The 21,305-nt window shown below is 50.4% G+C and overlaps 1 protein-coding gene and 1 pseudogene across 1 annotated transcript; one reads left to right on the forward strand and one right to left on the reverse strand.

The window, feature by feature from the left end:
• LOC119107764 (glycine receptor subunit alpha-4-like) overlaps positions 1–21,305 on the reverse strand; it is a 78,525-nt pseudogene that overhangs the window by 18,104 nt on the left and 39,116 nt on the right.
• LOC119107762 (uncharacterized) lies at positions 16,163–19,586 on the forward strand. The gene has a single exon (XM_037231312.1). It carries the CDS (start codon positions 16,336–16,338, stop codon positions 18,616–18,618), a length of 2,283 nt encoding a protein of 760 aa, XP_037087207.1. The 5' UTR covers positions 16,163–16,335; the 3' UTR covers positions 18,619–19,586.

A 21,305-nucleotide genomic window follows, 5' to 3' on the forward strand; every position in this document is an offset into this window, starting at 1 on the left:
AAGTTATTCCAGACACAAGGATATTATTTAAGGCTTACCTAGAAGCCATCTCAGGCCAGGTTAGGTCGAACCCATAAACCATCCAAATGAAAAATTCAACAGCCAACCGGGTCTATCTTATGCGTATCGTGTCTTTCTGTGGTCAGAAATACTGTATTATACATGTACATGCACTCAAGATCACTTAGCCGTTGTCAACATCATATATAGCCCCTTTGCTGACAAGTATGCTGGTACGTGAAATTGTAACACAACACGATGAGATGGTTACACACGTCGCACTCGTTCATCTGGCCTTTCCACTACTGGCAACATGGGTCATTGATCTTGGATGACATCGTATGACCTGGTATGTGCTTGCGTGACATATTGTGACTTCATTATGCATTAGAATGATACTACAGCCTGTTTCCAATGGAGTATTCGAATTCTAAGCCCAAAATTACGTTAAAGAGCTGTTTATTTTGAGCTCAGCATGTGTTCTACGAAGGTATCCTTAGAGGTAAGTCGTAACCTGAGCCAAAGCCATGTCATATGGTGACGGTGCATGTGAGCTAGTACTCTACCTCACATACAAAGAACGAAACCACATAAACGTACCTACAAATGTACATTATTTACGAAAAATAACAAACACCGACATGACTTCAGGTCACCGAGCTCACCTTTTCTGAAAAAGAAGCATTTTTATTCGAAGAGCAGGTTTGAGCAATGGTAAATAAACCACAAACAAGCTATTTATGGTCAAAGTCGTTTAGATGTTGACCTCTTTAACCTGACCTAGGTCACTGATCTTGGTAGATAAAAGCTTCAAATTTACACCAAGGGCACCAACTTGATAGATGCACAGGTGATGCAACACGTTCATGCTGCTGCAATCGTTCGTTTTTACCCTGTGCTCGGAAGACCGTAGGGGAAGTTGGCTTTTCCCGGTCGGACGCGGCTTAAGTGTGTGCGACGTAGCGACATGCTCCCAAGGCATATCTAACATTTTTATTGCTTGCAGTGCTCCGCTTACGCTGTAAGGATTCCGAAAAGGTTTTGACATCGGTCCGATGCTACATGTATTCCCGGTGGCGGCCCTTGCATTAGGGAGTGTTGAAATGGTTAAAGTTACGGGGATTATGGTCACAAACAAAACGCAAAGTGCCTCTGCTCCAGTTATTTGGGAATTTGGGAAAAGCTGGTTTTTAGAAGTTTAAGCTTTCTTTCGTTCTCAAAATCGGAATTAGAGGCATTTTTACGGATTTAAATTCGTTCCAGCATAAAATTCGAGTCAAGAACCGCGAAGCGGGACAACCTGCGCTATTCTATTAATCAATTTTCTATTTTCTCTAAACGCTACAAGGATTGCGAATGCGCATGAAAGAGAAACGATATTCAAAGAAGTCACCCGTCCTTAACTTCATACCATCAACAGATATTTTTAAATCCTTTTTGACAACCATGATTCAGTAGACCAGTGGAGCTTGCAGTTATGTCCCACAGGAGTGCGCTGAGTGTCTATGGGTTGCCGATCCCGGCCCAGGTCGATGTTGGCAGTTGGCTGAATGGTTGTGGTTTGGAGGGCTCGGCCCGGGTCGATGCTGCCTTGAGTCGAGCTCATTCGTCGTGCTCGGCAGGCCGGCGAGGTAAGCGAGCAAGAGCACAGATTCTAGAATGATGCTGAGCGCAATTCACAGCGATTTCATTATGTAAGAGCACTTTGATCTCCTACGCACACACACGCTGCTGATTAGGGGAGACTTTGTGAATGCATGCAATGTGAGGCAACAAGGTAAGTATTATTAGGTCGTCGTAGTTGTTTGTTTAAGTCAACATGTGTTTGCTCGGTTTCCCCATGAGTCTGTTCATTGCCAATGCCATTAAGCAATCCATCATTAACGCAAAGTCACAGGCTCATGTACCATCTCCAGTACCAGCCATGTACAAGTCACAGGCTCATGTCACTCATGTACCATCAACGTCATCGAAAAGTGTACGCCATCTTAGCGCCTCAGCTATGTCGTGAAAAGAGCTAGTTTGCAGCGCTCTTGACCTTTTTTGTCCACCTGCAAATCTGCTTAAATTGGGGCTGGGATGGCAGGCCCTACCGAAAGGAGACAACGGGGGCGGGGGGGGGGGGGGGCGTATACCGGCTCCACTGTCGCTGCAAGACATGCCCAGCGCGCGATGACACGCCGACCGTTGTCATCAGGTGCGACCGTCAGGAGCTACGCTGCACGTGCCGCGGGGCGCCGTCGGCAAGCGGCGGGAGGCTTGCTAACCTCGCCCCCTCCCCCATCCCACCCATCCAAGACGCAGCTGCATCAAGGCAGGCGGCTGGCCCCCTTAAAAAAGTCAGCGTGGCCACCGATGCCACAGTGTGAGTATGTGCTCAACTGTGGACGATCGGCCGAGATCTACGACGCGACCAAATCACGCCGCTCATTCCTCGGACTGCGTGGTGCCAGCATCCTCCTAAGCCTTAACCCTCGTTATTAAAGGGTAAATTTTGGCTATTGCACCACCCCTGATGGCGTTGGGTAGTATGCCCCCCCCCCCCCCGTTTGATCTCGCGCTGGCGCAGGCTTAAAACTATAAGCACTCGCTCGAACTCTTAGACGTTATCTTCCGAGTTGTTCAGCAGAAAATCGATGGCATTCCAACTGAAATCGAGATATATACACGTCTGATCTCACAGTTTCAAAATAGTATTACGCTGGTTTACTGAACCATAGCCTCGTTCTCACACATTTACAGCGCAGAAATATGTGGTATTATCCCCTCGTGACATAACTTTTGCATCTCAGGTACCTAGCTAGTGCCATACAGTCGTTTTGGATACCATACATTATTAAGCAATGTCTTCATCTGACGCCCATGACCAAAATGGTTATCTAACACCAAGGTTACATCCAGCCCAGTGCTGCTACATCGACGATGTTCATATGCAGTTATCTCAAGATTTGTTCGACAATATACATATGGCAATGCAAGACTCTTCACGCCGTGGCTGCATGGCACCTTCTGTACAACCTGGCCACGTATTAGTGTGGCGGCCAGTGGGTGGGCGCCAGTGGGGGGAGGGGGGGGGGGGGCAATGGCAAATCACAAAAGCTTGCAAATGCTGTGAAGCTATTGAAGCCGGAGAGGACTAACGTATGCCTCAGTTGTCACGACCGCCAGCCTTGGGATCTGAATGTTGGATCGAGTGTCTGGAGGGATAATATTTCAGCAGGCCTCGGCTCGCATGTTGTTGGTGGATACATCAACGCAGCTGCATCACTCATTACATACATCATTCAGTTACACACTGTATAGTGCATTGCGATCGTGCAGTCACTAGGCGCCGCGAGTGACACGACAGCTCGTTACGTCGCATACGAGTATTCTGTGCTAACCTTTAGTTTGTATAACCAAGGCAATGCCTTTGAATAGTTGTGGACATTGCTGTGTCCACACGCAGCTCAGGGGACTGCGTTCTTACCATAGAGCCCTCGTCAATGGAGTCCAGGCTCATCACGGTGACGTGAAAGTACACGTGGGTAGCTTTTCCTGAAAAAGGAAGATACGGCTATTAGGTGCGCACAGATATCGCAAGCTTTAGTGAACCAGCGCCAAAGCGTTAGTCTGGGTCAGCGGAGCACACATATGAGAACAGGACCACCGCAATACGTCAGAAATGACTTGGCTTACAGAAATGCCACACATTGGCTCAAGAATGTCCCGAAAAACCGGTTGCCAACCACATATCACTAATCTGCGGGGGTAGGTCCATTTCAACAAGCATCGAGTGACTTCATGCTTTGAAATGCAATCAATGACCAATGTCCACAAAACACGGCCACCGACTTGTTGTTTATTTTGTGTTCATCGACAAACTCAAGGACCAGGTGAACAGAAACATCGCCGTTTGGAAGAAACCACTTCTCGAAACGAGTCCAGCTGGCTGAGAATCAATCAGGTAGGCCCCAGAAGTATTTGGGCAATCATGACTTTTCGTTGAAACTGAGGTTATGAAATAATGTAACATATACCCAAAACGGGTCATTATATGGTGGTGTAAGTCAATCAGCAAAACTTTATGTGTATTCGGTAAAATCTTGCACTCATCACTGTAACATATACAATTTCTTTATTTGTGGGTCACCGTTACAATAACACATCACACCGCAGGTTGGGTGGATTTCACATCCGTTTTAATTGAGTCAGCGCTACGATTTGGTGACATCCTATATCCACGTGGAAGGACAATGAACAGTAAACACCAAACAAGATAGGCTTTACGTGATAGTATCGTAATTATAGCATATGCAACAGTTTACCTTGCCAAGGTGATGTTTGTACAGTTTTACGATTAAAGTAAAGACGTCCGCATACACCAAACAGCGCACAATTTACCCGTATATATATATATATATATATATATATATATATATATATATATATATATATATATATACATGTGTGTGTGTACATACATAGCCCTCACCCTCTCTCTTCTCTCTCTCTCTCTCTTTCCCTCTTCCTCCCCCTCTCCCTCTTCCTTTCCCTCTCTCTCTTTCTTTCCCTTTCTCTTCCTCTTCCTCTTCCTCTCCTTCTCCCTCTCTTTCCATTCCCTTCCCCTCCCCCTCCCCTTCCCCTTCACCTCCTCTCTCTCTCTCGCTCTCTCTATCTCTTTCTCTTTCTATTCCTCTATCTTGTTTTCTTCTTTTCAATCACTCTTTTTCTCTAGTTTTCAATCATCAGTTTCTTACAAGAGGCTGTCCACAGCAGACGACGGCGTTACAAATTACCCCGTTAAAACATGTGGCATTTTGGGAGGAGTTAACAAGACTGCTACCCAACTGCGAAGGGAGATATTGGACAGCCAATGAGGGCACGGAAAGGAAAAGCCGAAGACAAAGGAGGACAGCATAAACAGTGGCAGGGTGAGGCACTTGACCAAGACACATGACACTACAAGGTGGCAACTGCTAATAAAATCATAAACCAGTTTAAAAACACATGTGAGGCGACGTAAAACAACACAACGTACATATAAGTTATTCAAAAAGGTTAAAAGTGGACCAAGAGAATCTCTGGAAGGCGCCCACTGACAGACGCATGTGTTGGTCGGAGTGTGATGATGATGATGATGTGATGTGATGTGATGATGATGATAATGAGGAAAGTTGGCTGGATCAAAAAGGGTGTAAAGATACGAAGATATGTACACGAAACTCCGAAGCACAGCATATCTGGCAAGGGATGCCAATGCCGCACTGGTGAGTGAAGGGTAAACGTCTGGTGAAATCGAGGAGCGGAGAGACTGTGGTGGCGACGAGCAGAAAGCAAGCCAAAGTGTATGGAGCGGACATTAGGGTGGACAGCATTGTCCTACACCTCGAAAATGCTCGTATGCCTGCGACAGGCAGCACCAAGTCGGTTCATGGGAATCTGAGCGGAGAGCAACCAAGTGGGAAAAGAACAGGGGAAAAGTGGGGAGCGGAGGCAGAGTAAGGGACAAAACAGGAAGCGGGGACAGAGCAGGGCGCAGCCGGCCGGGACAGAGCAAATGATGGGAAACCGGCTGGGGAAATCGGCCAGAGACAGGGAGAGGACAGCCCGGGACAGAGCGGAGAGTGGGCGTCGGCGCGGAGAGAAGCTGGCCAGGAGCAGACCAGAGAGTGGGCGTCGGCGCGGAGAGAAGCTGGCCGGGAACAGACCAGAGAGTGGGCGGCGGAGCAGAGAGAAGCTGGCCGGGAACAGACCAGAGAGTGGGCGGCGGAGCAGAGAGAAGCTGGCCGGGAACAGACCAGAGAGTGGGCGTCGACGCGGAGAGAAGCTGGCCGGGACAGAGCGGAGGGCAGGCGGAGACAGAGCGGGGAGCGGACGAGGACGCGGCGGGGGTGCGGCTAATGGCGGCGGCCCCTGATCATGTGTTGACGGTGATGGACGGTACAGCATCCGCCGTTGTCCTCCGGTAATCGTCGCTGCGCCGGCCTGTCAGACGAACCTGGCTGTGCCGCCAGCACAATGGCGGGGTGCGGCGATAAGACAAGCGCTGCGCTGCATCTGCGGAGGTCTGGCTTCTGGGGAATGAGTCTTGTACGCGCTGGCCCATATTCCGCTCTTACGTAGTCATGCCTTAGTATGATGAGGAGCATCGGTTACATACCACTTAGTTTGGTTAACGTCATAGTTAAGACACCATTCAAGTCGTCTTAAAACGAATGCGCTCTACCGAATTTCCACCGCGCTGCGATGAAACACGGATAACCATGAAGCATAAGAGCAAAAGTTCACGCATGCTGTGCTGCCACAGACTGAGTGCCGCCAGACAAGTTTAGGTACATGCAAAATGCTTATGTACCAACTTTTCTGACCTCTAACTGGTATTAACGAACCATACTTAATAACTAACTATAACTAATATATGGTAACATGATAGCTAGCTGCAATAGTAGTTATTATATCATATATAATGCATAATATATATATATATATATATATATATATATATCAATAGTAATAATAGTTATTAACTACTAATGCTTATACGTACCCCAATAAATGTGTGTTTATTGGAATAGAAAATTATGACAGGCGTACAGTTTGCTTTGTGCCCACCGAAATATAAAGGCCGGTTGCACGTTGGTTTGTCCTGACAGTGACCTTTTGCTTAGAACGAGTGTGTAGGTTTTCGGGGCACTTCGGAGATCATCCAGGAGTTTGACATTGTTTGACCTTATTTGACCCGAAGGTCACGACATTTTAGCCTCAAAGCTTGACCTTAGAAAGGTCAAGTACATGCCAACACACCCTATGAGTTTGGTGTCTCTAGCTTTCTCAGTTTCTGAAATCTCAGGGGGTCAAAATGATCCCCACCCGAGCGAAGGGTATCTAACCAGCAGCCCGGCTGCATGTTAAAGGTATGAAATAGTGTTTGGATGTTAATGGATTAGACTAGGTTAGAGTTGGAGCCAGCCTATCAGGCAAGCATTTACATCAGGGATTTGCACAAGGAAGGCTTTCGCGATAAAGAATGCATCGGCCAATTGGTCTGCCCGCCCCACATAAAAACACGCCGAGGTGCGAGCCAACCGAAACAAAAGAACTGCACGCGATGCGTTAGCTGTTGAATGCGCTGTTTATCAACGTGCGATGCTAAGGGATCAATATCAGTGGCCCAATACTTTTTCTGGGTGTACGCCGGACATCGGGCATAATGCCTGATTCACGAGCTGCCACTCATAACGCGTGGGGGTCTCGTTGCGTCGTGCCAACACTCGCGTCAGCGAACCAGCTCATCGACCCGCCGTCCGGCTTTCAGCCAATGGCTGTCGGCAGCTCCGTTCACTGACGCGGCTTCCGCTTGTGCATGTGTTGATCTGCAGCGGGTCTGTGGGGCCGACGACCTTTATGTACAGGCGCAAGACCGGTGAATTTGGCCGGCAAGTACTCCGCCGCGCCCCGGGTCACCGTGTCCAGAATGACGATGAAAAGTTTGACGAGCGCGTGCCGCCCATGATCCGCGTCGTCATGAGGCCGGCCTTGTCGTGCAGCGCACGCCGGCTGCCCGGCCTCCGTCCGCTCACTACGGCCGCGGTTGGTTTGCTCGGCAGACGTCGCACTCCCGCCACATCCCGGACCGATCGCCGCAGATGCTAGCTGTAGCGAAGCGATCGGACCAAAGATCGCCACACAGACGACAGACACTGCCACAGACACTGTCACATGGAACAGGTCGGTGCTCAAAACCCAAACTTGGCCAATGTCAGAAGTGATCTGGTAAAATTTTGACTTTGTTCTGTTGACAAAACTTTGGCAATTCCCAAGTGTAGTTTTCAAGTGGTGTTGTCCGTTTCTACTTTGCCCTTGGTTTCATCTTTGACTTCCGTTGCTTGCCTTAACTAACTTTGGCCTTAACTTCTTTTGACTTTGAGTCCCATATAGCGGTGCTCGCACCTTCGGTACTTGTAGTCCCGGAGGGTGAGATAATATGCCTGCTTGACCACGCCAAACCAGGTTTATGATGGTTTATGGCGGCACCTTGATAACCCTGCTAAGGTTTATGACAGTAGCTGATACGCTGAAGCTGGCGGCTCACTGAGCTCGTCACCGCAGTTTCAGAAGAATCCACTGACTTGCACTTTTATCCGGTCGTCTTCATTTTTACGCTGGCATGTAAGATGCACCAACTTGCAATCATGCCGAAAATTACGGGATATATTCGGTAATCCGTCACACAAGGCCAAGATCTCAACCAACGTTACTCCTATTCCATAGGAAGCACGACCATGGACTGCTCACGCACGTTTGGCAGCCCTGACGACAGGCCATGGCATGACATTGTGTGGAGCACCAAGTGCCGACGTGTGGTTGACGGGTGACGAGTCCGCTAAGCCATCGCGTTTCACCGCGCCCCCGGGGACGTCAACCTACAAATAGCGCGAGGTCACGCGAGAAGATCAATTTGCACTGGCACCGGAGCGAGCACGCGCACGTGGTATTCGTCTCCAATGTGAAGGATCGTTATCTGTGAGGGCCTTGTGCGTTATAGACATCGGCCGAGAAGGCTGTCATAAATATATGGGTCACAATCGAACGCAACTATTGTTCACATATGGAGCACTTGAAGGCCAAAAAAGACACTTTTGGTAAAAGCAAGCATAATGCACATGAGTTCTGAAAAAGTTGTTCAGTGCATTCGCGAAGAACATTATTCGCATAAATAAGACACAAGTAATAGCCTTATTCCACGGAGAAACACCAGCAGAATGGAGAAGGCATGTTGCCGAAATATTAACCAATCTAGTTCTCCATTCTCCTGTTTTTTTTTCTTCGGAGGAGTAAGGCTATTACCACTGTCTTCTAACGAGTTCTGAATAAAGTGCAGGGACTTTTTATAAGTTGATTCCTAATGGTCTGCATGACTGGCGTTGGGTTCAGTGTACCTGCTAAGCATGGCTCGTTGCGTATATCCTAAACCTATCGCGCAAGTTGAGCCGTCCAATTCAACGGTCAATGCTGCCTCCACTTTTTCGCCAGACAGCAGTGCGGATGGCTTTACGTGTCGCACGATTATGCGGTGCAGCCAACCTGGGATGTTCGGGAACCTCCATCCAGGGATGCCCTAGGATCTGGATCCCATTTTTGGAACCCAAAAAGCATGCATCGTGATCATCAGCCAACAAGTTCAACGCAAGACCGCAGGTTCGCTGTCTGAGTCCGTTGATTCAATAGTCCTTTAGTGCGTTGCCAGCCGGTGGTGGTGTGATTTTCTCCAGGAGGAGTATACAGTGGTTTCAGAGGGGTCGATAGCTGTAGAGCCAGCATCAAAGGGTGGACGCGGACTGAACTGTCATACGGTGAAGTGCACTGCCATGCACCACATGCACTGAACTTAAAATCTCTGCTACCTATAGCAGCCAAAGACAGGGACAGTGCTTACAATGACATCAAGTGCTGAGGAATGAGCATAGGGGAAGGAACGCTTCAGAAACCGTGAGTAGTGCGGTGGGGGCCGGGGAGTGGGGGCTCTGGGCATATCTTAAGGAGTTTCACTGGACAGGCAAGGCAGGGCTGGTAACTTGGAGCAGTGGGGAGCGGGATGGACGACTTGGGCCAGTGTTAATCTATAATGCCACAGTTCTTTTCTCCTGGCACACAATTTCCCCTACTTAACTCATCCATCTCATTCCGCGAACATGCTATTCATTTTCCTTAAGTTGTTTCCCAGCTCAGCACGGTTTCTGGTGTAGTGACGCAGCTTTTCGCGACCTAGAAGGAATTTTGAGCGGCTGGAGGGGGGGGGGGGGCATTTTAACCCCAGTTAACATGTTCAAATGCAGACTGGACCGAGGCTGGTGACTGACCAGACTTTTGGGTTCGAATCGACGGCCCATTACCCCAAATATTACTTGTCAAGAAACAAGCTTTTGTCGCGGCAGTTTTGACAGATCCAACTCCCAAACTCTCAAACATGTTTTGCCAAACGCAGCGTGATACCGGCCATAACACCACAGAATCTCAGTTAAAACAATACCAAGAACAAAGAGGAAAACCAAGAACACATCTAATGTCGCAGAATGAAGACGTCTCGGATATTTCCCTCCTGAGACGCTCAGTTGTCCGTCGTCGGCCGCCAAAGCACTGACCCTGCCGCTGCCTGTTGTCGGCCGCCAAAGCACTGACCCTGCCGCTGCCTGTCGACGGCGGCTAAGGCGCTGACCCTGCCGCTGACTGCCGACGGCGGCTAAGGCACTGACCCTGCCGCCGCCTGTCGACGGCGGCTAAGACACTGACCCTGCCGCTGCCTGTCGACGGCGGCTAAGACACTGACCCTGCCGCTGCCTGTCGACAACGGCTAAGGCACTGACCCTGCCGCTGCCTTCAACGGCGGCTAAGGCACTGACCCTGCCGCTGCCTGTCGACGGCGGCTAAGGCACTGACCATACCGCTGCCTGTCGACGGCGGCTAAGGCACTGGCCCTGCCGCTGCCTGTCGACGGCTGCTAAGGCACTGACCCTGCCGCTGCCTGTCGACGGCGGCTAAGGCACTGACCCTGCCGCTGCCTGTCGACGGCGGCTAAGGCACTGACCCTGCCGCTGCCTGTCGACGGCGGCTAAGGCACTGACCCTGCTGCTGCCTGTCGACGGCGGCTAAGGCACTGACCCTGACGCTGCCTGATGACGGCAGCCAAAGCACTGACCCTGCCGCTGGATCTTGGTTCTTTTTGGATCTGTTGACATACTATGAGCCTGGATCTTGGCTCTCGCTGGATCTTTCAACACATTGTCAGGATGAATCTTGGTTCTTGCTGGTTCTCTTGGCTTGCAATCATACTGCATTTTGGTTGCTGCTGAGCCTTTCGGCTCAATATTAGGCTGGATTAATATGAGACTGGATCCTGGTTCCTGCTGGATCGCTCGACCTATTACCAGACAGCTTCCTGGGTTCTTCTTGACTGCGGAACCAGAAACCAGGAACTGGCTGCCGGAAGGAATCTTGGGAGCCAGGTACATGTCTGCATTCAGGATGTGATGCCTTTGAATCCCAAAAATAGATTGCATAATAGATGCAGAACAATATCTGTACCCCACGTTGAAATAGCTTGTCAAACAACGTTTTGTTGTGCGTATCTTGCATTTTATTAGTGCCAATGAAATGATCGATGAGATGTCTATTTGTCCAACTCTACATGTGAAAAGCTAGAAAGGCTCAACTGAAATAAATAAGAACAGCGTACATTCTGCAACTTGAGTGAAGGAATTCGGAACATAATTAGGCTGTACTCTTACCATCATCACACATCTAAAAATGGTAGCTGAATTAACCAAATGGAACCATGTTCCTATTTCGTTCCTTTTGCCCTGCCAGTACAGTATGCTGCACAGCTGCCACCAAGAATGGTCCTGGACGATTATCAGTGCACTAGTGCCACAAACGTGGACACTGGAGCTGGCATAGGGTGTTTATCAATATGTCCGCGACGTTCTATTGAAGATGATATGGCTAATGTTCCACACATATTGAGTACGAATTAAAGGCCGTACATAATAATAACAGTAATAATAATACGTAGAAAAAAGTGTCCGTATCTAAAGGATAGTTGGTGGTAGTAAATCAAATATTTGATAAACAAGGCAATTGCCGGCCACAACGTCCTCTTCGACATGGTGAAGTGGTGTGTTGTGCAGTCGGGATTGTTCCGGGACTGTGATGTGCAGTCGGGATTGTTTCGGGGCTGTGATGTGCAGTCGGTATTGTTCCGGGGCTGTGATGTGCAGTCGGGATTGTTCCTGGGCTGTGATGTGCAGTCGGGATTGTTCCGGGGCCGTGATGCGCGGTCGGGATTGTTCCGGGGCTGTCATGTGCAGTCGGGATTGTTCCGGGGCTATCTCAACGATCGTAAGCGGACAGCGACCGGCGGCTCCTCTGATGACAGCCCATTGACCCACGGAGTGGAGGGAGAGAGAGAGAGAGAGAGCCCCACGAAACACAGGGATCCATTCTTGGACCGATCCCTTCCTTCGCTGCATCAGCGAACTATCCCGTTTCCACACCCATGGGCGGCTCTTTTCCTATGCTGACGACACCTGACTTCTTGACCACTTCCAACCGACAGTTACCGGTCTATCTGAACTCAGAAGGCGAGTCGAGGAGTCGATTTTTTATCTGCAATTATAGTTTCAGGCTAAAAGTCTCAAGATGACTCCAAACAGGCAGCACCATGTCATATTCAAAATTGGACTAAGATATGTAACACACACACGCACACACACACACACACACACACACATACATATATATATATATATATATATATATATATGCAAGTAAAACACAAAACGCATGTACCGTCAAGATTAAAAATTTTGCTAGCTCTAAAAAATCGACCAATATCTGGCGTACAACTCGCATATATCCCTAGCGGTCCGTCGGTGTACCCTCATCCCATCATCCCTCCACTACATCCGACGTCCAGAACTCCTAGTCCACCCCATGTTTTCCCACACATCCATTATTGTCTTTCAGTCTGGGGAGGAGTCATCAAGTGTCAGCTTCAGCTTGCGAAAAAATAACCACAAAAAAAACTGAACTTTTCAGCCAAACTAGTGCTTGGGTCGGCGCTCGAAACGCATCTCGCCAGCGCTACAAGCGCGTGGCTGGATAAAGGTGGAGGAGATGATGCTCCACCACGACTGTGCATAGGTGCAGAAAGACCCGTACCGCAACCAGCGCCCGCCAGCTATATCGAAGACATTTGTTCGTCGCGCCTCTGTATCGTCTCGCGACAACCAGGCCGCGGCGGCAGGGACGCAGCAGCTCCCATGATGTCAACTGGCCAAACCCCGGCGATAATTTGCGTACAGAGCAGCAGCATCCTGGAACACTAAGGTGTGCGGAGCCGGCGACAGGCGACGGCGAGGTGTGATGTGGCTGCACTGCGCTGCGACGTGGCGTCGCATGAGGTGGTTTAGTTGTGGTGTGTATGTTCATAGGGAGCGTTTTGGATGGCATCTGTGTTTTGTCTTTGTTGTTTTATTCCATGATACTTTCTCTTGTGTTTAAAAGCGTTGTATAAGCATATTGACCAAATTCGTAGTGGCCATCGCGTGGGAGGATTCTAATAAATGACTGACTATAGTCAGAGAATAACATCATCCACACCCAATGCTTAAACAGCTAGCCAAAAACAGCAGGCATAGGTCAGCATCACGCTAACATTTCTATCGGAGGTTACCATTGGATCTAAATATTCACCAACCGTAGCGTCCAGGCAGCCAACCATTTAAAGTTTTGCGATGCTGGCAGAACAGCATAATGATGCTATGAATGCCTACATTCATGGTGCAGAGTGTTTGATGTCCTTATTCATTTCAGCTGAACTTCTCCAGCTTTTTGCTTGCAGAGTTGCACGCTAGCAACAGTATGCATTGATCATTGAGCTGCATCTATTTACTGATTGAAGGTCATCAGCTGGTTAATGTTTATGTGAAATGGCAACCATGATTGCTGCTTTCGGCCAGCTGTTTTGGCGTGGAGTGCGTATGTTGTTTTATTATTACGCAATAGTTAGGAGAAAGCAGTCATTTCATCTTAAGCAGGAGACAGGAGTTCCAGTCTACACATCTGTGGTTTAAGTGCAATGATAAACATCCAGCACGATTTTTCGTACGAACCGCGTGGCATACCGTACCGGCAAAGCAAAAGGACAACATAGGAAAATACATATATTTGCTCAATTATGCAACCATTTTTAGGTGTGCGATGATGGCAAGAGTAAAGCATAATGATTTTTTGGGTTCCTGCACCATGTTGCAGACTGTTTGCTGTTCTTGTTTACTTGAGCTGGACCTCTCCAGCTTTTCACATGCAGAGTCCTACAAAACACAAGGTAGAAGAAACACTGAGCATTTTATTTGTTCCACCAACACATGAGACATGACATTGTGTTCATTTACTGCTTGCAGGTCATGAATTATTGATGTTGATGTTGAGTGACAACACCCGGCTCCTTTTTTGACCAGCTGTTTAAACGTTAAGTGCGCATGCCCTTCAATTAAATTTGATTGGTTATTATGGGAAACCTGCTACACTGGTAAACGTCCTACACAATTTTCAGACTTTGCCTTTTGCTGACATAGGAATGGGCCAAATAAAGATAGAGCAATGTAATTAGCTAATGGTTGGTAGTAGGTGCGTGAATACACCTCTGCACTATCATGTTAATGTTTTACCAATCAGTATTCCGTAGGCACCAACAGTGTTTGTTGTGCTAATTCTCTCATAAGTTAAATCAATCTGCAAATGTTTGACAACTTTTTCGAGTGCTAACGCCTGGATTAGAACAAAAAAGGCAAGTGACTGCAATATGCAGCAGCTTTTAAAAGGGCAGGGTGGCAACTACAACAGCTACTGCATTTTATGCATAACGGTGGCAACTGTTTTTGTCGGATAACCGTGGCTGTGGTGGTTACAAACATGATCAGCGACAGTGGTATTTATCAATGATCTCTTACCGGGATTGGTTCAGATTCTGCAAATTACACCCCAGTTTAGCCTTTTCATTAACAGGCAGCTCACATTCAGTTGAAATGGAAAGTTCGCGGAAAAACAATCTTGGGTGTAATTTTTCATTTTCAACTTCGCGAATGCCAATTAAAGCGGATGAAATCCGGAAAGAAATCAGATTTGGGGAAGGTTAGGTCACCCTTTCCGGCTTACCTTTCCCCGAACCTGATCTCTTTCCGGATAAGATCCACTTTGTCTCTCCCAATATTCGATTTTAGAGAATGACACCCTTGCCTATATTTGCGATTTACATACGGGCTGCAAAATCAACTGATCATCAAAAAGGACTCTGAACTTCACAACGGTGAATGACGTCTTTCGTGCGCTAGCATTGTCTAAGGCCTTCGAAATATGCAGTGGCTGTCGGAATGGCATATGGGATACTAAAAAAAAAAAATGGCCAGTGCTTGTCTGAAATGCCACACCGTAGTTTGGAGAAGAAAATAAATGAAATTAATTCGCGCATAATTTCCTGTTGGTAAAGCAGCTTCGCCCTCAGTGCAATCTATATTGATTGATACCGCACGATCCACTTTTCAATTGTCTACAAATATGCAAAATTTGGCTCGGCTACAGTGCGCCGTTCGGAAACCATTCCGGAAAAACCCTTGGAGGGGGTAAATTGGACCCCCACCCAAGCGTGTGTTGAATGGGTACCAGTCACCTTTTGCTTAGAACATGCATCTCATTTCACAGTGACTGCATGAGAAAGTACGGAGGCCTTTTGAAAACCAATCCGAAGTTTGATCTTATTTAACTTCATTTAACCCGAAGGTCATGACCTAAGAGCATCCGATTTTTACACAAGTCAGCCCATGCACACCCTCTAACTTATGTCAAAAGTTCAATTCTGTGATTTTATTCATGTTTCGCGAACACAATCGGTGCGTTGTGCACTTTCCCTGCTCTGTCCGCCGTTTTGTGACCCAACGGATAATATGTAGGCATGGCTTATGCTAAATAGGTTTTATTTGGTTCTGGGAAATCATTTTCGATCCACCATCAGCGAAAATGACCTTAACACGGAAAAAGCCTTAAAGCGCGAGGGGAAAGTAATCAAGACATGACGTATAAATATCGCAATCGAAACAAATGCCAGATACCTATTTTGGAACCGCACGGTTCTCAGACCATGAAAGGGAATTACAATTGAAAATGGAGTTGCGAGACCATGACTCCAAGTCTCGTGGATTGCTTCGTCACGTGGTGAGCGCGGGACCGGACCTTTGCAGTTGCCTAGCTCGTCGTCGCTTGCAGTCGATAAGGCCCGGCTGTGAGTCACGATCACGCGACGGCGATCCTGACGTGTATTGCGCAGCAGCGCGGTTCGCCCATTTGCAATTGCACAGTTGCCAATTTCGTCGAACGAAGGCTATCCTGTGATGGAGACTCGGTCACAGGACCGCCGCTCGACCGACGCGTATTTCTTGTTGGCAGCAATTAAGCGCCGTTACTGCCGCTGGCGAGTGTCGACGACACGGTGCTGGAGGCTCGGCCCGCTTCTGTCGGTTGAAACAGCCGACGCCATGCGGCGCCACCGCTGCCGGGAATCCCCTCACTTACCCGCGCCCGGCCGCCTCGCCCCATGCGCCCACCGGCCCGGTCAGCCGCCCGGCGTCGCGCGACGGGCGTGGTCGAGAGCGAGTGGGGTGGCCGCAGTTGCTGTCGTGTCGGCGAGGACTCCATTTGAGCGTCACCGTGTCCGTGTCGTGCGCTGCCGTCGGTCTACGCCGCTGGCCGTCTCGCGTCGCTGTGCTGAGCCGGTTGCGTGCTGTTCGGAGCTCCGACAGCATGCCGCCACTTTTCATTTGGCTGCTCCTGTGCGGGGCGCTGCGCCCGGCGGTCGCTGGAGATCTCCTCGACGTTCGCAGCATTGGGAACAATGGAATCTGGCTCAATGTCAGTATCAACGACAACATCACATTGGGAGAGGTCATAAAGGAGAAAACTAATGCCCGCAACATGTGTGTGTTTGCGATGAGGCTCAACTACACAAAGGAAACGCAGGCGATCAAGGTCAAGTTCACAGGCAACAATGGCAAGCCGTCTCCTTCCACTGAGGCGCCTCTGGTGATCAGCGTGAGGAACTGGGCTGGTGGTCACACTTTCACCGTGCCTTACAACGTGTTTGGTAAGGACGGACGCGTGATGGCAACCGAAGTACAGGCCACCCGTTTTCTTTGCCCGGGCGACATCGGCAGCGAGGACCACGTCGTCACCAGCGTGGGCACCAACTACCTGGACCCATCCAAACCCGCGGAAGGCTACATGTTCAACGTGGAGTTTAAGCAGGTGGGCCACTGGACGCTGGACTTGGCGGCTCCAGAACAGCTGGAGGCGGACCCGACCGAGCCGGCCGTCTTCTCGTTCCGCTGGCCGCCCGGCGCCGGTCTGGAGAGCGTGTTGATCAGTGTGCGCAGCGTCAACGCAGCATCGCTGTGTGTGACGGTGGCGGTGCAGCCGCGTGCCTGCCCGCTCGCGCTCACGCCTTCCGAGTTGACCGTCGACGCCCTCTACTTCACGGCCACGGCGTCCGGCGCGTTGGTGGTGCACCGTGACCAGTTCCCCGCCGGCTTCTACGTCATTGTCCTGCCACGTGAGAATGACCGGCTGTGCGATCCGGCCGCCACGCCCGCTGCGACCAAGACCAGCCGCAAGAAGACGGTAATGGTCACGGTGACGGCACAGCACGAGACGCCAGCCTCCTACGCCGCGCCGGCCGCGCTCGCGCTGCTGCTGCTGCTGGCCGGCGCGGTCGGCACGCGCCTACTGCGCTTCGACTTGTACGCGCCGCGACTCGATATCGAGCGGCAGCCCAGCCCGGAGCACCGCCCGGAGCGACGTGACTCGCTGACTGCCTCGGAGGACCTGCTCCTGAACGAGGCCGAAGAGGAGCCGCAGCCATGGGCAGCGGCTGCGGCTGCGGCCGGCCTCAGCGCGCCCAGTCTGCTGGTCGGAGCCGCGCTGCTGCTGCTGGCACTGGGCGGCGCCGCCGTGTTAACGGCGCTTCGGAGCGAGCGTGACACCGGAGACCTGGACCTCTGCTACCGCAATGACCTATGCCACCAGCCGGCCGGCGGCGTGCCAGGCATGAACCACTTGGTCGCCCGGTTGCCGTACGTCGGCGCCGGGCTCGGCCTGCTGGTGGCCGTGGCCGCGCAGAAGCGGGTCTACCGCCGCGTGACGGCCGACGGCACCGTGCGCGTGGGCGTGGAGCACGATCTCGGCCTGCTGGACAGCGTCGGGCTGGCGCTGGTGCTGCAGGGGGCGTTGAGCGCGCTGCACACCACCTGTCCCAGCGGGCCCGCCGGCCACCTGGACGTGGTGTTCATCTACTTCGCCCTGGTTGCGATGGCCTCCAAGCTGTTCCAGACGCGTCGCGGGCGCAGCGCCACTGGTCACTACGCGCCGCTGATGCTGACCGCGGCGCTCGTGGCCGCAGGGCTCGCCAAGAGGCTGGCTGGCAACGCTTGGTACGTCTGGCTGGTGGTGGCCGTGGTGCACGTGGCAGTGGTCGCCGTCATCGCCACACATCTGTACGTGCTAGGTGACGCCTCGGTGCGATTCGGCTCGCTGAAGCGACTCGGGGAGCAGTCCTACCTGCTCGCGGAGTCGCCCCACTTCCGCATGAACCGCGCCACCTTCGCCACAGCGCTCATCTTGAACGTGGCTCTGGCGGTCGCAGGTGCGACTGCACGCATTGACAATTTCACCCACTACGTCATGCTATTCTTCGCGCTGCACACGGGCCTGTATTTGGCCTACTACCTGCTGCTGAAGCTCGTGCGTGCCAAGGAGCAGGGGAGCCGGGCGGCACTGGGCTTGCTCGCGCTCGGCACCCTCCTCCTGCTCGCCGCCGTCATCGTCCTCTGCGGCTTCAGCACCTTCAACACAGAACTACCGCCGGCAGGATCGCGGCTTCTCAACCGCGCCTGCCTCGGTGACAGCGTGTTCGACGTCCACGACGTTTGGCACATGCTGGCGGCGGCCGCGCTCTTCTGTCTGGCCCTGGGTCAGCTTGTGCTCGACGACGACCTCCTGCTGGTCCCCACCATGGCGATCGAGCGCTTCTAGCTGGGGTCCGCCGGTTGGATGTTCGGAAAATTGGAGCGAACGCTTCACATCACGCGACGAGCTGGTGAATGAGTGCTTTTTACTTTGCCTTCGGCTGAGTGCTGTGAGCAGCAGTGGATGTAACCGTGCTATCGAAACGTCTTTCGCGCGGCGTTGGCGCTAAATGCATTTATCAGGCGTTAGTGATATTGCTTTTGTGTGTTGCAAATGTTGTAGACAGCTTCATATTTGTATGTATAATATCATACTTGTACGTAAGTTAGTTTCTAGCCCAGACATCACCTAACTTACGGTCAGTTCCAGTTAGCTGGCATATTGCGACTTGGAGAAATGAAGTGATATGCCCTCAGTTAATATAATCATGAGCGAAGTAAGATTTTACAAACAGAAGAGAAATCGGGCATTTGTAGGAACGATATATCGAAGACGGTTGTAGCAAGGAAATTGACGAATGCCTATAAGATTTAGTATATATTAGGGCTGAAAGGTGCATGCAGACCAACACTCTTGTTTCTATGAGAACGGGACCACTTGGGTCCATGGACTTGACTATGACTCAAGTTCATGATTTTTAACTCATCGTCGTTGTCATCGTCATCCCGGAGGTACTAAGCATGATAGAAGGTTGCAGAAATCTCGTCAGACTTCAGCGCGCCGGGCGAGCGCGCAGTCAGTTGGCCTTAAACAGCCCGCTTTTGCCGCAGTTTCTTACAGCCGGAAAGGTTTCACTTGTCAAAATGCATGCCAAGTCGAAACCCATAGAACAGTGATGATTCCATCGGTTTTAGCTCAGTTCGTCGCTGGCGGAAGCACGCTGCCGAATCCAACGATGGCCGTTGTCATGCCTCGCTGCGGGATGTCCAGCAGAGCGCCGGGCCTCACACGGCAACTTCCGAGAAGCCTCGCAGACGCGCCGGCGGTTTCATCGGAGAGAGCCGGCGGGCACCAGGCCCCGCGTGACTGTGCTCCCCGAGATCAAGCCGTACTATTCGCGCAAGTCAGTTCCCTGCTGAAGAGGAATTGAAGATAACTGTGGAAGTTCGGCTTTAGCCCCCGCCGGCCGATGTTTTATGTGGTGGCCCGACCAAACTGCCTCCGCGCTGACAGGGAGGCCTGGGCTGTCACTTGGACCGCGTTGCATGAACAAGTATCAGTCAAGAATAAAACGCTTGAGGTACGTCCCTGACATGGTTCCAAGTCGATATCTTGAGCGGTTTAAGAGATGCAAAAGTGAAGGTACTTCCTTCCGACACTGCCTAGTATTTTTATGAGACCATTCGCGTTTATGTAAACTGACAACAACAATACGCAAAGTGAAACATTGCACGGGAAATCAGCTTCATTTTTTGATCACACAAAAATTCCAGCTATGTCGGCACCCACTGTCACTGTGTCCATCGCTACAACGGCATGTTGCATAATGCCTTGGTGGGAACAAGGAGCCGGGGGACTATACACAAACGGCATGTAAGCTACCAGCCAGGGGTGCAGCCAGACGGGCAGATTCCGCTGCCTCCCCCCCCCCCCTTTAGGCTAGCGTTTTTTATTTGATCACCACAGACGACTCTTTTGCTTCTTTCATAAAAGCGTGCCCACCAGGCTCCGCCCCCTTCTCCTTTAATAATCTTGAGAAAATAAATCCTGGCTGCGGCCATGGTAGCAGGTATTGCAAATTCCACATTGAAAAGCTGTTGGGGAGGGAGGTCGTGGGTGCCAGGGCAGGACAAATACAACAAAGACTAGGATAGCTAAATCGCTTTGGTGGGATGCAGGCGATCATGCTTGTTCAGCAGTAACCGGAGTATCCTGCCAATCGGGAGTTATTGGGAACACCACGCCCCTCTACATCCGGAACCAATAGGCTGATTTAGGTGATCACGGAAATGTGGTTGATGGTCCTGGATCGCACCGCCCCAAAAATTTATTTTACGCGACTTCCAGATCACCAATGACATCAGAAAATGTCGGAACATTTTGAAACTTTGCGATTGCTTTCTATTTGTAGCCAGACGGTTCTGTCGGGTGTCAAAACGCTAAGAATGTGTCGGCTCAAAGTCCGTTTGTAGTAAATGCGTAAATCTCCTTGAAGGCACGAGCTTTAGATACGGTCTGGAACTGGCCTTGGGGTAGGGTTTGGTAGGCTTTATCCTGTGGGAAGGTCAAACTGTTCAAAATATCAGTGTGTTAAGCGACACATGTCTGCTAGTTAAAATTTCATCATCATTTTGCATGTAGGCAAGGTATTCAAAATGCTCACCAATGCGACTGCTCAGTTAACAAATAGGGCAACACTTGAGGTTAGCATGCGCTAGGGTGGGGGTCAATTTGACCCCTAAAGGTTTTTTAGAATTGGTTCCAACAGCGCGACGAAGCCACGCCAAATTTTGCATAGCTGTAGACGGTTCAATGGTGGATAGTTTGGTATCAACAACTGAAATGTACCTAGTAAGGTCGCTAACCTACAGCAGGTTAAAGTCAGGCCATGGATTTAGCGAAGTCGATCTCTGGGGAATCGTTTAATCTTGCGCAACAACGGAGTGCTAGACGAAGCCCGCATCTCTGAGATGCTTTCTATAATTTTCCATGGACTTCTTCAAGGTCAGAATAGGTCACTGACGTAAGATTACCCGCGGCAACATTTTGCTTTTAGGAGCATACTTCCTCGCGTATCTTTGTCGTTTATTCAA

This window comes from Pollicipes pollicipes, unplaced genomic scaffold, assembly GCF_011947565.3.
Source record: "Pollicipes pollicipes isolate AB1234 unplaced genomic scaffold, Ppol_2.1 Scaffold_6686;HRSCAF=7923_pilon_pilon_pilon, whole genome shotgun sequence".
Classification (NCBI taxonomy): domain Eukaryota; kingdom Metazoa; phylum Arthropoda; class Thecostraca; order Pollicipedomorpha; family Pollicipedidae; genus Pollicipes; species Pollicipes pollicipes.